The following is a 17,040-nucleotide window of genomic DNA, read 5'->3' as shown; positions in this document are numbered from 1 at the left end:
GTGCTAATTTGATAATCATAAATGTTTACTATCCACGGTATACTTTTTTTGGAAAGTTTATTTTTAAGTCATTATTGAAATTACTGTGACATTATTAAGAATTACTCCCTCTGATCTTATTTATAATTTACTCCTAATATATTTCATCACAATTAAAAAAAATCTTAAATCGTATTAATTTTGTCTTAAAATTTAATAAGTTTTCACCTTTATTCTTAATAAATATTTTGAAATCTCATTACTAATATTTTTATTTAAAGTATAAAATAAGGATAAAAATATAAAGAGGAGCATTGAAAATTAACAAACACTTTATAAATATGATTAATTTTTTTTTCTTTCTATTTTATAGACATGATTAGAGGAGTATTCAATTTTTTAGCATGTCTTTTCCATTTGTTATGCGGAAGGACATCTTTGACTGAGGAGAGAGAATACTTTTTTTTTTTTTTGATAAAATGACAGCATTATTAATCTAATGACCCAATACAACATTTGGTCCTAGAAACTGAAGAGTAGTTCAATGAGTTCATCACCATGGGTGATCATCGTTAACATGGGCTTTCAAGCCCATGAACTGGTTCGTAACAGCAATCGAGCCCAGCCTCCAGAAACGGTTAACGGTTACTGTTAGTTATATACGACGACGTACCATCCTTCCTATGTGCCGCCCCCCGCCCCACGGATTGGTGGACACCCCACAAACCTTCCTTTCCCAGATTTCCAGCTAAGCCGCGTTTTGGTATTCAAAATCAAGTTGTTCTCTTTTTGCATGTAAAAATTGAACCTTTATTCCCTTATATTCAGGTCCGATACAATATTTCAGATTCAAACTCAAAAAAAAAAAAAAAAATCGTAGAAAGAACGCGAAAGAAGCAATGGTGATACTGCTGGTGGCAACAACGACCGACCCAGCTTCGATCAACCCGGCCAATGCCTTGTTGGCGAAGCCTGGATGGCAACCCGGACCTCATTTCCAGGTTTGAAGGAGTCGCCTTTTTCGAATCCATCATCCCAAATGTTAAATTTTCATTTTTACCACTCTGCTGATTTTCATTTTCTTGTGTCGTGTCAATTTAGGATGATATGAAGACCTTCGTGAATCAAGGTGCTAGAGTGTTGCTGCATGGCCAGGGTATAGTGGAAGAGGATGATCTCGACAAGAGGTGGGAAGACAAGACTGGTGAGGTGGTCGATGAGGTCATCTTCTTCAGCAAGCACACCGCAGTTTCTAATAAACCTGCCCTAACCGTTCACCCAATTGGTACTTTCTTGCATGACTTTTCTGGGTTTCTTGTGAAGTGTAAAGTTTTGTATATAACATTTGTTGGGTTTGGGGAATGGCGTTGTGACTTGTGTGTGTGCAGGAGTGCCTCATTTGCGTGAAGGTGATGTTCCACCACAAGGTGGGAAACCTGGATGGGCAGCAATACCCAGTCCTCGGATCGGGCCTTGGATTCGGCAGTTGAAAAAACTTGCTCAAGATCATAATCTGGTCCCCGAATTCGAGGTATCCTTTTACTTTATTGGAATTTCGGTTACCTTTTCTAATTTTGCTGTTGTTTCTTGTCTAATGATAAATGTTTTCCGTAGTTTGTCATCCCACTGTGGTTGTAGTTTGGAAGTGGGCAATCTATGGCTTTGTAATGATTGCATCATTAACCTTTTTGCCTGTGGTCTGATATCTATTTCTTTAGTTTTGCAAAAGATTCTTCAACATCATTCTATTTCCTTCCTTTAGATTACTTTGGAGGCTACTCATCATGGGCCATTGACAAGCAAGCCAACCATGTTTCTAGAGATTGGTGAGTTTTTTTTTTCCCTTCTGCCTTCCAGATTATTTTGGTTGACCGCTTTGATATTTTCTATACTATATTTTGCTCTAGTTGCTCAAACTGAGTACAAAAAACTGCTAGATTTCTGCATCTACCATTATTTGGCTTTGAGGTGTCCTAATTTTATTTTGATGTTTTCTCTCCTTTTTCGAAATCATGTTTTTTGTAAAGAAGGTGCCATCTTTTTCAGTTTTCCATGTGTAAGAAAATGGAGCAATGAAAAATAAGCTTGGCAAGCAGCATAACTTACTGTTACTATTGTCCTTTAATGTGAACATCTCCTATAATGTGCATTTACTTTACTTTTTCCACTATTGTTGCTCAACGTTTTAACCTTGAAAGTATTTCTGAATCCCTTTTATGGTGGTTTCATGTTGATAGTATTTTTACACCTACTCACCTCTCAAATCGACCTTTCACATATTTTTTCATGGTTATTCTGAAGTCCGGCATATGGACTTATATTATTTCTTACCCAACATTATTACTTCTGTCCAATCCTTTTTAGGCCCCAACTAGAGAATTTTATCTCCTAATTATGTCGTCTTTTATCATTATTTTATGTCCGAATCCTCTTTCTCCATGCCTTTCCTTTCAACTATTATCTGTCATCCTTGGTCTTTCATCCTTACTAAATATGCTTTCCTTTAGACGTTTTCTCTTTGCCTATAAACTCCATATTTACCTGTGGTTCTTTAGGAGTTTGTGGCTGCTAAGTCCTAGTATACATTCTAAATTTGCTGAAGGAGCAATTAGCTAAATGCATTCTTAATGTTTGTTGAAGGATGGGTTTTCTGTTTCTGGTGCAGGAAGTACTGAAGACTATTGGAAGAGGCAGGATGCTGCTGCAGTTATGGCTCAGGTCCTTTCAACTATAGCCTGCATCAGTATCTATAATGTTCTTGAATGGATAACTTTTTTTTTTCCCTTCTAAAACTTCATCATGACATAGATTACAATTTTAAATCTAATTGCAAATAAAGAATATGATCATTAGAAAGGCAGCTCCAAAGTGGTAATTCATTTTGTTTGTTGAATTGATATTGTTTGGCTTCCTGCAGTTGGTCTGGGAAGGAATCGGACTTGGAGGAGGGGCAGATATAGGAGACTGGAACAGGTAGAACCATTGAACTAAAAAATTTTGGTTGCTTGGTACCAATTCTTGATTTCTTATGTAAGGTTTGAATGATTCATTTTCTTGAATATGAACTTAGTGGTTGTTTTTACTGCAACTTTTTTGTCTGGATCTGGTACCCCTGGCTAAATTATGAGGTCTTCTCATCTTGGAAACCTTAATGGTATAGAATAACATCAGGACCTGTTCTTCTCATTTTCACTTTTTGGTTAACTTTAGTATTTTATTGTGCCATCCTGTTAATCGGTTCTACATCGATGTATCCTTAATTTTGGAATTTTGGTTATAATAGCTTTCTTCTGTTCGGGTAATTGAAGTTTCTCTCTAACTTAAACCTGATTCCCATCCCCCTGTAGGGAGAATGTTGAGAAGAAAGTCCTTCTCGGGATAGGTGGTGGACATTATGCACCTCGGCATATGGATGTAGTCATGTAAGTAGTCATTGACTATGAGCTAATTCATGCTTTCTTTATTTTAAAAAAATTGAATTTCCTGATTATGAATACATATAAAAAGTGAGAGATTAAATTCAAATTAATGAAAAACTTAGAAACCAGCTTCTGCAAACCTGTTTCTGGTCATGGGTATATGCTTCTTTAAATGGGATATGAACATACTTGCTCTATTCTTGCAATGCTAGGAAAGGCGATGTTTGGGTGGGTCACCTACTTTCTGGATATTCCTTGCCAATGGATGATCCAAACCAGTCAAAAGGAGGAACAGATGAGAAAGAGATTGGTGGGACTTGGAGAGCTTCTATAACTGCTGCTTATGAGGCTACTAGAGCTGCTTTTCCTGGTGGCGAAATTATTGCCCATCTTGACCACAAGTAAGCTTTCTGAGCTTTAATCCTTCATCTGGTGTGTGTTGGGCCGTTTTGTGTTGTACTCCCTCTATCCCTTTTAGTAACACATCTTTGGAGGTGATTTGAAATCTCAAAATATAAGATGTTTTGACAAAAGTAAGGTTTCATTAATGATAATTATTTCAATATTAACCCTCATTATTTCACTCCTTAAATAAATTTCTTTCCTTCTCTCTCTTACTAATGAAGGATATTTTTGGATGTTTATAGAAAAATTAAGATTATAAACTATATTTAATGAACTTCATTGATATGTATAATTTTGTCAAAAATTGTCTTATAAATTGGGACTAAGGGAGTATTTACTATTTTTCCTTGCTGGCTCTATTTTTTCCCGCTGCTCTCTCTTTAAGTTCTTGGTGAAATTTCTGAGTGGATTAGTCTAAATTGAGAATGTTTTTAAGTGTGATGTGTGGAATGATTCTTAACCTATTGTAGCAGTCATTTGTTTATAACAATCTAGTCACTAAAGTAGCTATTTTGTTATCCTAAACTATGACGTGGCAGGAGTTTCAAGAGCTGGCAGAAGAACGCCATAACAGGATTCCTTGCCCAGAAGAATATTAAAATTGGCAAACCAAATGACTTCTATTGAGTTTGAAGGATGAAATGCTTAAGAAACAAGAAGTTTCTGCACAGCGCAGGTAAAGGCAGGCTGAAGATTGTTGCATGCCCACCTGATTAGCAATCATTTAAGATGATTTTATACTGATTAATGAAGAAGATGAAGTTTATCCAGAAATTCAGGGGTTGTTAAAGCGAGCCATTTTTGTCATCTTCGTCAGTTTATATTTAATAAGAGAAGTGAAGAATGAGTATATTCTTCTTAAATATAGCTGCAACATGAAGCCCTCATTGGGAATGAAAAATCTGTTGTACTTGATTTTACAATATAAACTTCTTATGATCACACATATTTTTAGGGATGATATACTTACACATGTTTATACATTTTAAGGAGTCTATTTTTTTTTTTTTTTAACAAAACTCTTGTTGATTTTATATCATGAATCAGTGAAATGAAGGTTTATAAGATTAGGCTATTGGATAGGAGAGTTTTTTGAACTTATAAAGCTCTTTTTTTTTTTTTGTGAGACTTCTTGATGTAAAACTCACGACGACGCATCCCTCGTTTGAGAGCCAATGTCTCTGGTGATTCTATTCTATGGCATTTCACTTGGACTTTTATTGGTTAGTATCTTCCATTCATAATTCTTTCTGTGATATTGCTCTTTCAATGAAAGATTTAATATTATGAACATAAGTTTAAAGACAGAATTTATCTTAAAATACTAGCATATTGTGAGGGAGAATTTCTTGCACTTATAAACCTTACTTTTTATGTGAGATTTCTAAATGTGATAGTCATTATATACTCACATGTTTTTACAATTTTTAGGAGTCTAGTAATTTTTTCAAAAACTCTTATTAATTTCTTATGACGGAGCAATGAAATGAAGGTTATATTACATATGGCAAATAAGGCCATTGGTTCTGGAAATTACAGGTTGTCCTTATATTGCCACGAAACAGTATAAGAATGAGCTATAAATATAATGTCGGCCAGTGTAGATGTGGCCTTGATCTATCTACTGCATGTTGTCCAGAAGGAGAATGCCGGAGCGTGAGATATATTTTGTTTTGTTTTTTTCCTCAGTTTTAAGGCCAATACCAAACACATCAAATAGGACAAGTCACTGAGACAAGTCACTGAGCCAGTGGACATGGTGCCCTGAGCTGAAGGGTCAGTGTCCCTATTGCAAAAGTAACTCTCTACAATACCCCCATAAACAGACCCATGAAAAGAAAGAACACAACATGGCTTCTCAATGGCTGGCTTGCGTTTGACCACAAAGTGTGTTCTTGGCTGACAACTTCCCAATAGCTTCGTGTCCTCTTGTACTTGTCTCTGTCCTTTGCTTGCACTACGTGTGTGTTTTGACCAACACAACTTACCGGGAAAGACACAAGAAACACTAATCCAATATCCTGTATATGTGTCTATAGTATCAGTATGCATATATACCTACATATACATACAGTGGCGAAGTCAAAATACTGGCTCAGGGTGAGCAAAAATATTTAAATATTAATTTTTTAAAAAATAATTTAATAATTTTTTTCTGCTACATTTTTGTGTTTTAGAATCTTTCAAAAATTACTTTATTTTCATTTAAGACTTAATGGGTTTAGAGTTTAAAATACCAAAATAAAAAGTGTAAAATATGAAAAGAAAAGGGTTAAAAATATAAAAACTTGTACCCTGACTTGTAATTTCCGCCTAGTGAAGGATGCAAAATATGGAGAAAAAGGAAAGATGGAAAATATAAAAACTTGTTTGCTAACATGTAATTTCCTCCGAGCCTCACACACATGTGGCTCCTGGATGCACACATTGAAAAAACATATAAAGGCATGCATACATTGTATTAAGAAAAAGACATACATGCATAAATAGAAAATACTTTAGAGAAATAAAAAATTGTAATTATAAACGCGAAGATCGAAAGTTAGTCTTGGAGAAGGCTTTTTTTTTTTTAAATTTTTTATCAGTACAAAAAGTAATTATCAAATTTTTTATAAAACAACTGTAAAAATGTAACTCAAATTACGAGAAAATTCTTGCAGTGTTCTCTCTCCATTCCATTTTATAGTAAACATTTAACAACTTTTACGCGGGTTAGTAATAAATGATAATGATAATAACATATCATAACATCTAGTTTTACACGTATGCTTTGTTTTTGTCATTTTCTTGCACTACGCATGTGTTTGGACTAACACTAAACTTACAAGGAAAGACACAAGAAAAACAATATTGCATATATATGTGCGTGTACATATCTAGAGACACACGCATGGACAAACATATAAAGGCATACATACATTGTATTAAAAGAGACATACAAACATAAATAATGTTTAGAGAATTAAAAATTGTATTTATAAATGCGAAGATCGAAAGTTAGTCTTGGAGTATGATTTTTTAAAACATTTTTTATCAGTGCAAAAAGAAATTATCAATTTTTTATAAGGCAACTGTAAAAAAAAAATGTAATTCAAAGTACAAAAAAATAAAAAAAAATCTTGCAGTGTTCTCCCTCCATTCCATGCTTTAGAGAACCTTCAACAACTTTGTCACGGGTTAATAGTTAATTAATAACATATCATAAAATCTAGTTTTACACGTATAATGAAAGAATTAAAACTTAAATCACATGTGACCTAGAAGCATTATGTTCACTCTAGCATTTAAAAGTTCATAATTCAATCCGACGAGCTTTTAAATTGGTTTTAGTTTCATCTTAATATTATGAAAAATTTTATGTAATTGATGGGGGGAAAAATATTTTTTGAAAAAAAAATAATATTTTCTTTTTAAATATATTTTACATTTTTTTTATAAAAATAATTTTCCTATACACTAGCTCAATAAACAAGCATTTAGATCTGATAATTTGGGTCAAGCCCGACGGGCCAGCCCAAACCCGCCTGAAAAATTTAGGCTCGAACTTAAAAAAATATTTTTATTATTCAGGCCTATTCGGGCAGCCCGAATAGGCCTGAGAAAATTCGGGCCAAGCTCGATCGGGGTTCGGGCTTGGCCCGAATACTCGAATAGAAAAAAAATTTTTTTAACAAATATATAATATAATAAATATTAATTATTTTTCAAGTTTTATATCATTTTATTTTAAAATACCGTATATTTGAGTGTATTATTATAGTTATTTAAAAAAAATAAAAATATTTATATTTTTCCATTTTTATTATTTTCAATCAAATAAATATCTCAAAATAATAATTAAAATATATTTTAATATTAATTTTTATATTTTAAGACTCAATTTTTTTGAAAAAAATTGAGTCATATACGCCATTTTCTTGTCCAAAAAATTATATTATATATTTTTTATAAAATAAGATAATTAATTTTAAATTAACAATAATTTTAAAAATAAAATTTGGACATGTATAAATTTCCGGCTCTATTACTAAACAAATATAATAAATAAAATAATATTTTTAAATAATTATTTGATTATCATCCACATCAGACTTAGTTAAAAATTAAGAATGAACTAAAGTAAAATACCCTTTATATATAGGACTTAAACAATATAAAAGATCCGAGCTCAAACCCGCCTGAAAAATTTAGGCCCGAGCCCAAAAAAATATTTTTTTATTATTCGAGCCTATTCGGGCCGACTGAATAGGCCTGAGAAAATTCAGGCCAAGCTCAATCAGGGTTCGGGTTTGGCCCGAATACTCGAATAGAAAAAAATAATTTTTTTAAACAAATATATAATATAATAAATATTAATTATTTTTCAAGTTTTATATCATTTTATTTTAAAATACTGTATATTTGAGTGTATTATTATAGTTATTTAAAAAAAATAAAAATATTTATATTTTTTCATTTTTATTATTTTCAATCAAATAAATATCTCAAAATAATAATTAAAATATATTTTAATATTAATTTTTATATTTTAAGACTGAAAAAAATTGAGTCATATACACCATTTTCTTGTCCAAAAAATTATATTATATATTTTTTATAAAATAAGATAATTAATTTTAAATTAACAATAATTTTAAAAATAAAATTTGGACATGTACAAATTTCTGGCTCTACTACTAAACAAATATAATAAATAAAATAATATTTTTAAATAATTATTTGATTATCATCCACATCAGACTTAGTTAAAAATTAAGAATGAACTAAAGTAAATACCCTTTATATATAGGACTTAAACAATATAAAAGGTTAAAGAAAAAAAATTCAAAAAATAGTATTTTACTTATAATTAAATAATTTTGTTTTATATAATATAATAATGATTATTTTTTTCATATTTTTAAAAATAAAAAGTACAGTTTATCCAATAGTTATTAAAAACTTTGAACTAATCAAGACAATAAATTTAAATTAGTGATCTAACCATAGTTGAATTGAGATTAACTTAATCATAATTAAAATAATATGATTCAATTAAAATATATAAATATTTTTATATAACCATGATAAGGGTAATATTTAAATAAATAAGACATTAATTTATAAGTAAAGGAAACATTCATGAATAAATTGTACATAATACAACAAAACAGTAACAGAGCTACTTAAATACTTAACTACAAAGTTAATAAGTTATTTTTTTATTCCTTTCAAGTTAAAATAATATATTATGCTTAATAAAATTATTTAAAAATCAAAATTGATTAAAAATAAAAAAATATTTTTAAAAAAGTTTCGAGTATTTAGGATCCGAATAAGCCCGAAGCCCGAAGGCGTTAGGGCCGAGCTTAATTATATGAGCTTTTTAAAAAGAATAAGATTCTTTAAATTTGATTTAAATTGAGCCTGACTCGCCCAAATTACCACCTCTAGGCACTTGGTCGTGACCAGCTTGGCTACAAAAAGACCTTCAAATTGATCTGATTCTGTAAAGATAAAATGATTCATGATCATATCGTTCTGTGCCATTGGAAGGATCTTATTTGGTTTCGGATACATGAACAGAACAGCCGCCATCAGAGGCGGGAACATTCTGGCGGGGGCCTTATAACGTCCCTTTCTTCCTTCTCATCCTTCGAAACTCGAATTCACATGGGGTCGTTTTTTCTCCCATTTTCCCTAATTTATTTTTGAACAAGCGAGTCGGCTTCTTCTTTACTTCTCGTTGCTCTGCTTGTTCATATATACTTCATCGATCAGAAGGATTTAACACGGTCCACGAGTTCAAGTTTTGAGTCTCCCACTTTCCCTCTCTGTTTTCCTTATGAATATTCTCGGGAAAATTCTCAGTGGTTGGTAGGTTGGGAAAAATGATGACGAAATAAAGAAAAATAAAAAGGATAAATCTACTTTTTGGCGGCGAAAAAGAAGAAGAAGAAGATGGCGGAAACGCGGGAATCCGAAGACGGGTCTGGTAGGTAAACAAAACAAAAAGTGGAAAGAGGTCCAAAGACGCACATATATTAATTTTGGGCATGAAATAAAATCGCTGAAACGAGATGGGGTAGGGGCCATTATTGAATGCTCCAACATGCCCTAATAAATAAGGGGTCGTGGGGGTCAGGGGTTGTTACTTGTTTGTTGCTCTCTTTAAGCTTTTACATTAATTGCTGGAGACGTGGGATGAACAGCTACTGCGGTTGACCATTATTAGGGCAATAGGGCTATAGTTCCTACCACTCACACTTCATTCATATTCTCTCTATTGAAACATACTTCTACGATTCTTTTCTTTATTATTATTATTATTATTATTATTATTATTTTTTGCTTCCTTTCTTCCTTTCCAATGCTTCATACTCTAAACAAAAGCAAACTCTGGCTTTGGTCTTTGGTAATTCCTTTATGCCTCTGCTTTTGCTTTAGTTTCATCCATTTGAATGTCTCTGGAATACCCTTTCTTTTCCTCTTTCTTTATCTGCTCATTGCAATTTTAAATTATCATTGTTGTTGCAGTATCTTGTCTCTGTCTCTCTTGTCTCTGGGCTCTGTTAGACTCTTCTCTTAAATTGTCTCTACTGCAGGCAGCCTCATCTAGAAGAAAAGGTATTGTGTGAAGCGTATTATAATCTGTTTCTTTCAGTTGATGCATGTAGGCTTTTCCCCTTCCTTTTGTCTTTTTTCTTCCTGTCATTTTATTGGCTATGCCTTTGAAGGTTTTGGGATCTGAGATGGATCTTTCACTTGTCCATGTTTGTTGATTTCCTTCATTCCATCGGTTTGTAGCCTAGCTAGGACTTGCACTTACTTTTCTGGATGTCTAGGTTTTGTTTTGTGTGTGTGTGTGTGTTCTCGTGTTTTTTATTTTTATTTTTTAATTCCTCTGGTGTGTTAGACCTTATCAGAGCTAAGAAACAACCTGGATTTTCTGTACCAAAAAAAAAATGATAAATTTTTTGTACAGTCAAGTTGTGGGGGCCTCGTGATTTGAACTGTGGTTTTGTAATTTTGGGGTTTTGCAGCTGAAATCTTTATAAAACTCCGATGATTTTAAAACTTTGCTTTGTCTTTTTGTATACATTGATAACTACACTGGGCGGAAAACTTTTACTCCTAATAAAAAAAGGTGACTGGTATTTCGTTTTCGTACTTTATAGACAAATGGACGCCAAAACTGTATTTTTAAATAAGAAATTATCAAAACTTACTGAGATCAATTCTTCCAAGTCAAGTGATTTACTCTAAACCTTATATTCTTGAGGCTATTAGTAAATGTTAATGGCCCTTGATTAAGCTCTTAGTGCACTTTATAATTCAGAGATATTAGCAGAAATTTCCTTCAATGTTTGATAAACGGGGTTTAGCTGTGTTAGTGACAGATCAGAGTTACCTTCCTCTTAAAATCCAATTCTAAGATCCCTTATGCATATTAGTTATGCTTTTTTTAATTATTATTAGAATATTTTTCAGGATGAGATTATCCTTGTATTATTGATGGGGAACTTTGTTACTGATATTTGGCTTTCACCATTTTTTGTCTACAGAGTTTGCTGCTGCTATTGTTTTCATCACGTGCAGTTAGTACTGTTACCATTAGTTACTTGCTGGTTGCTAAACCTGTTCATGTTTTCTCTTTTCTGATATTCAGGATCCTGCATAATATTGGGCGCTATCGTAACAGTGTTTGATTGAAAATATGATTGGTTGAATCAAGGAAAATTTTTCAATGTGTTGAAGGAAGTCCACGTGAACCATGAAACTAGGTAATAAACAGCCTACTTCTGATTTCTGCATTCAATTCTGTCACTATCTTTAGCTGCCATATATGTATCTGCTCATTAACTAACTGTTCACCTAAATGTGGCATCGTAAAATCAGTTAGGACTTTATTCTCAACTCTTTATGTTTTATATTGTTTAATCCTCACTATTACTATTTCGTTTTCCAAACTTGGAATCGTGATTTTATATTAACTGACATGAAAATGTGCGTGCAGAGGGTGAGCTCGTCTCTTGCCATCCAAATATTTGCCTTGAAACTAAAAATCAGTCCTTTGAATTCAATGATAGTAATCCAAACTCCATCCTATGCAAATCAAGAAGCGAGAAAGTGAAGGAAAATGACGGAAGGATTTCCTTTGATTTAAAGAGTAATGAGGGGAATCCAATTCCAATACAATATGACATGGAGGGGGAGGAAGGTTTGATTGCTTCAAAATTTGTTTGCCCTACAGGCATAGTTGATTTGAAACATAAAGATGAAGCAAAGGCCCAGAACTTTGTTGAACCTGTCTCTCATTCTTCCCAAGATATAGAAGCATCTGATGCAAAAAGGCCCCATGATGTGTGGATCCATGATTCTCCAGAAGAGTCAGATTCATGTGAGAATTGTGAAGATACCTATTCTGATGAATATGTGGCAGAAAGTCAACCAGAATTGATAGTATGTTACAAAGAAAGTAATTGCCATTTTATTAAGGATATATGTGTTGATGAAGGAGTCCCTGCCATGGATAAGGTCCGGTATGAGAATAGTGTTGATGAAAAGGATGTTTCTAAATTATTGCCTTTTGATCCTTCAAGAACAGAAGTGTCAGAGAAAGACAACAGCAAGATTAATGTGCCTTTACCAGATGATCTAGATTTATCAATAACCAAGGAATCTGGCAAGGTTCCTGCTAAACATCATCAGTCTGAGGATTTGATTCAGAGGGATGAGAATGCTACTGAAAATTTTGCTGATCAGAACAAAGAAATGGTTTTACCTGGTGGCACATTTTTGTTGCAAGAGATAGAACCAGAAGAAGCTAAGCCTTTGCGTGATAAGGGTGATGAAGTTGAACTCAACCATGCGGAGGTATTTTGCATTTTAGCTTCTGTTATGTAAAGATTTTGCTTGAAAATTTTATGTGCCTTTCGAAAAGATTGATTGACTATTTTTTGCATGTTATGTTTGATATTATTATAAAAATGTTAATAGCTTATATTTGAGTTAAAATTGTTGTTGACTTGATGTTAGAGCCTCTATAAGCAGGTAGTCTAAATTTTGATTCTTGTCACTTCCATTTTTGGTTTAAATGAAATTTCAATGCAAAATAGGTGGCCATTGGCCTGTACTTTCACTGTTGAACTTAAATTTACAAGGGCCTTGTGTTTGACTATGAACTTTGAATATTGTGAAGAAACCAAAATACTTATTTGCGTGACTGAAGTATTGAACTACTAATTATGAAGGTTTATGGTTTAAATGACTAGGAAAAAATGTGTTACCTGCTTTATTTGTTAAATGTAAACCACTGCTCTTCCTTCTATGGTTATCATTTCTTCTGTATCAGTCTTTGAACAATAAAATCTTCTGGAGAAGCTTCTATTGAAATATTGAAAATGATTAGCCTAGTTTTGATGAAGCTTTTCTTGGGATTTATTTGGAACTGCACAGCAAATCAGAAATTGATCCCTATGATTGTCATGCAGGTCTGTAGCGAGCCTGAATCACACTCCAAGCATGTAGAATCCAAAAACAGGGCTGGGGAAGCAGTATTGGCTAACCCTGCAGTCAATGAACTGGATAATGATATCCTTGTCAGAGATAGCTACTTTGTTCCTTCAGATTTTGTGGCTTCTTGTAGTAAAAAGGAACGTCACCAAGATGGTAGCTGTAAATGTGATGACTTTCTAAATACAGCTAAGCCTGAAGATGGGAGGTCTATTACAAGTCAAGTTTATCATTGCAATGGCGAGTCAAGTTTCTCGGCTGTAGGTGTATCTAGTCATATATGTTACTCAGGACCTGTACCCTTTTCCGGTAGCATTTCGCTTCGATCAGATAGCAGCACAACTAGCACGCGTTCCTTTGCCTTTCCCATGTAAATTTCCATAAAACTTCTTGGTTTAATGCCTCTCCATCATTACTAATTCTCTTGAGTGGTTGTTATTGAGTCCTTAAATGAAATCCTAATTTATGGATATCATGTTCTACTTAATATCTGCTTTTCTTGATTTTATTGAAGAACTGCACTAAAGTTTTCACATATTCTGATTGTAGACTGCAATCTGAATGCAATAGCAGCCCAGTCAGAATGGCGAAAGCTGACAAAAGGCATCACCGGAGGCAGAAGGGTTGGAGGGAGGGCCTTCTTTGCTGTAGATTCTGAACAATTCTTTCTCTCTTTTACAGGTTTAGAATTATGAGATATATATAATATCATTGAATCTCATGTACATCTCCGAGATGTTTATTGACCAGAAAGGTTAGAACGCTGAGTTTGAGCTCCTTTATGCAAGCCAAGCCCTGTCCCTCCCCCCCTTTCCTTCCATCTGTTTTCCTCCTTAGTCTTCAATATATGGTATAATCATTCTCATCTACATTAAAGATTCCAAGTGTAAGTGTATGATAAGTTTAGGTTAGTTCATGTTCCGAAAACTCTCAAAGTAGAAGCGAGCTAGTCAAATCTCTTGAAGTTGCTGTAATAATCTCTGATAAATTCTTTCCATGGCAGAAAGGAGAGGAGCGAATTAATCAACAGTGTATATTAGTAATGTATGAAATGAGACTGAGAGGAAGGGTTTTTGACTTTTTGTACACCGGATTTTTGTTTTTTAAAATTGAATTCTGGCAACTTTTACCCCTTTTATTATGTGAAAAATTTTGACAGCATTGATTCTTTCACATGTTGGTTGTCCTGGAATGAAATAATTCTTGGAGCTATTTGAATTATTTTATTGATTTTTTTGTTTTATTAATCGAGGGGAGTTGCATTTTGAACTTTTTAGGTGATATAATAATGCAGAAGTGAAAGAATTTGAATCTCCATTTAAATAGATGGAATTTGAGGGTGATCTCCTCTATATTCTACTTATACACAATGAACTAGATAGGTGGTTTATGAGGTTTGAGGAGTAAATTATACTATTATTATTTATGAATATTGTAATTTATCAAGAAAAATTGTTCTACTTCCATTCCATATTAATTTGTCGTTTGATGTTAAGGAATGTAAATTAAGAAATTTTTTAGTGAATAAAAAAAATATGATTATATATCAACTAAAATACTCTTATTCAATCCCCTCTTTGAAGAGGGAGTAATAGATAAGATAAATGAGGGAAAAAAGATGAAAAGAGAAAGTAATAAAGAGAGATAAATTGATAATTATTAACTGTGAGTATGGGGGAAAAAAATAATCATGCCTTGAATTTGTGAAAAAAGACAGCTTTCGAAACCTTAAAAAAAAAAATGTAAAATAACAATTGATATGGCATAGCTGGGGTATTTTCTTATGTGTATTTTCAATTTTGACATTGGAACTTCTTCGTTGCATGTGATATATTAAAATTTGAGTAAATGCCATACAATAGAATAAATTAATTTTATAAAAAATGGAATTACACAAAGCAAAATAGAAGCTTTAATCAAATAATATGAAATGATTAAAATATTGCTATTCCTTGATCCTCTTCTTCTCTAGCAATGACCTTCAAATTTTACTACTCCCAAAGCTTGTCTTGGGACCACGATTTTCTTGGTCTCAATCCCATTGCTTAGTTCATCTTTAATGACAAGTTCTGATGGTTTAAATTAGGTTTACAAGTAAAGCAGAATAGAGCTTATTTGTCCAAGCAGGATTCTCTCTCATGTGCTTTGTGCACAAACAACAAACAATTAAAGATCAAATATCAATTAAAGTAAGAGTCAGTCTGTTTAAGATTAAAAAAGTTATTTTAGTTAAACTTAACATGAAGCAATTATTGGGATAACATTAAGCCGGTTATAGATGTTTTGTTGGGGAAAAAAAATCTATTTTCAACTTATATATATTTAACACATCCGTCATACTTAGCTTAATTTTATTGATAATTCTTTCATGCTCTCACCAACTTTCTCATATTTAGCTTAACTAAAATAACATTTTCAATACTAAACAAACTGGACATAAATTAAACTTTTTAAATTAAATTTTTTTTAATTATGCACATGTATTCTTTTATTAAATCCTTTGCTTAAAATATAGTCAGATATTAAATGTAGTCACATCTCCTTAATAATATTTAAAATCAGGTAAAACAATAGCTGCTACCCCTTGCTGAGACTCAACTAATGAAAGTTCAACCTGGAAAATAAATAATAATAATAATAATAATAATAATAATAATAAATACGTAAAAGTTGGATGAGTGGGGATGCAATCTGATATTGATGAGTTATACAATGCAAGACATGTGCTTAGCTTTGAAATTCACAAGCCTTCCTTTGGATGATGAATTAGTCGGTATGTATGTCCCTTAAATTTGACGTGGATGGAACTAACCAAGGGCTCCTAAGGCCACCTATCATCTCTATTTCATGTCAATTCTCTGTTTCTTCTTCCCACGAACACGAACATAAACTTTGAAAATCAATTCAATGTGGGGGTCCACCAGGGTGGTAATTTCGATGCCTAGCACTACACGGGTATACATGCATACATATATATATATATATATATATGAGAGAGAGAGAGAGAGAGCAACTGTTAAGGCATGTGAGAAAAGAAAATCAGTTTCCTGTGCCCTTCATGGCTTCCCTAGCTACCCTAGCCCAGAAAGTTCCATTCTCATAGGTCTGATTCTATTTTCAAAAATAGACAACAGTCAAAAAAGGAATTAATTTAACTAGCGAAGAAACGGAAGCCACTTTTAATTGATGCAATCTAAATCCTAGTACACATAATCTTTAGTTTAATGTTTTGTAATTGACAAGTGTTCACCAATTAGGGTTACATTGTGCTGTAAACCAAGAACAAGCCATTTATTTATTTATTTAAAAAGTTAAAGGAAGTTGTTGAAAGTGGCTTTACACAATCACACCTAATTGATTGTTGTCCCTTCAATTGACTTCAGATCGTTGAAGCAGGGAGCTAGAGGAAACTGAACTGACTATCTCAATAATATTAGAAAAGATATGAAGAAGCAAATGATGAATAGAAAGTATCAAATATGATCATTCTTCACCGAGCAAATGGTTGATGAAGATGTAAGCTTGGTTATATGCAACGGAAAGTCAGAAAGTGAGGTTCCTACATCAGCATTAGGTGACAAAATCAACCCAAATTGTGTGAAGCCTCCTAAAAAGTGAGCAAATCAATATTATATTTGAGATTTTCATGAACCTGTTTTGGAACTCTCCATTGTTGTGCTTTGAGTTTCCTCTCTCTCTCTCTCTCTCTCTCTATATATATATATATTTATCTCTGCCATCA

The 17,040-nt window shown here is 32.7% G+C and overlaps 2 protein-coding genes across 7 annotated transcripts; both read left to right on the top strand.

Annotated features, from left to right (window-relative positions):
• The first annotated feature begins 684 nt into the window (after window positions 1–684).
• On the top strand, window positions 685–4,761 carry LOC129311750 (D-aminoacyl-tRNA deacylase-like). The gene is made up of 9 exons (XM_054954196.1): window positions 685–980; window positions 1,081–1,264; window positions 1,368–1,510; window positions 1,742–1,805; window positions 2,645–2,697; window positions 2,897–2,952; window positions 3,327–3,401; window positions 3,611–3,799; window positions 4,343–4,761. The coding sequence occupies exons 1-9, from the start codon at window positions 879–881 to the stop codon at window positions 4,428–4,430; spliced, it is 954 nt and encodes a 317-aa protein (XP_054810171.1). The 5' UTR covers window positions 685–878; the 3' UTR covers window positions 4,431–4,761.
• A 144-nt stretch (window positions 4,762–4,905) lies between these two features.
• On the top strand, window positions 4,906–14,399 carry LOC129311749 (uncharacterized). Of its 6 annotated transcripts, none has more exons than XM_054954193.1 (6): window positions 4,906–5,026; window positions 10,320–10,409; window positions 11,452–11,566; window positions 11,800–12,659; window positions 13,277–13,668; window positions 13,848–14,399. In XM_054954193.1, exons 3-6 carry the CDS (start codon window positions 11,557–11,559, stop codon window positions 13,954–13,956), a joined length of 1,371 nt encoding a protein of 456 aa, XP_054810168.1. In that variant the 5' UTR covers window positions 4,906–5,026; window positions 10,320–10,409; window positions 11,452–11,556; the 3' UTR covers window positions 13,957–14,399. The 6 variants fall into 6 exon arrangements, with proteins under 6 accessions (XP_054810168.1, XP_054810166.1, XP_054810167.1 ...); XM_054954191.1 differs by lacking the exon at window positions 4,906–5,026 and adding an exon at window positions 9,257–9,777; XM_054954192.1 differs by lacking the exon at window positions 4,906–5,026 and adding an exon at window positions 9,257–9,781.
• The last annotated feature ends 2,641 nt before the right edge of the window (window positions 14,400–17,040 follow it).

Source organism: Prosopis cineraria, unplaced genomic scaffold (genome assembly GCF_029017545.1).
Source record: "Prosopis cineraria cultivar Desert tree isolate PC_DT_omini unplaced genomic scaffold, ASM2901754v1 PC5, whole genome shotgun sequence".
Taxonomy (NCBI): Eukaryota; Viridiplantae; Streptophyta; class Magnoliopsida; order Fabales; family Fabaceae; genus Prosopis; species Prosopis cineraria.
This window is presented reverse-complemented; position numbering and strand designations above follow the sequence as displayed.

Coding starts and splice junctions, on each gene's coding strand:
- LOC129311749 (XM_054954193.1), top strand. Junction 12,660..13,276: donor TTGAACTCAACCATGCGGAG/GTATTTTGCATT, acceptor ATTGTCATGCAG/GTCTGTAGCGAGCCTGAATC. Junction 13,669..13,847: donor CGTTCCTTTGCCTTTCCCAT/GTAAATTTCCAT, acceptor TTCTGATTGTAG/ACTGCAATCTGAATGCAATA.
- LOC129311750 (XM_054954196.1), top strand. CDS start 879: ATGGTGATACTGCTGGTGGCAACAACGACCGACCCAGCTTCGATCAAC. Junction 1,511..1,741: donor ATCTGGTCCCCGAATTCGAG/GTATCCTTTTAC, acceptor TCCTTCCTTTAG/ATTACTTTGGAGGCTACTCA. Junction 2,698..2,896: donor CTGCTGCAGTTATGGCTCAG/GTCCTTTCAACT, acceptor GGCTTCCTGCAG/TTGGTCTGGGAAGGAATCGG.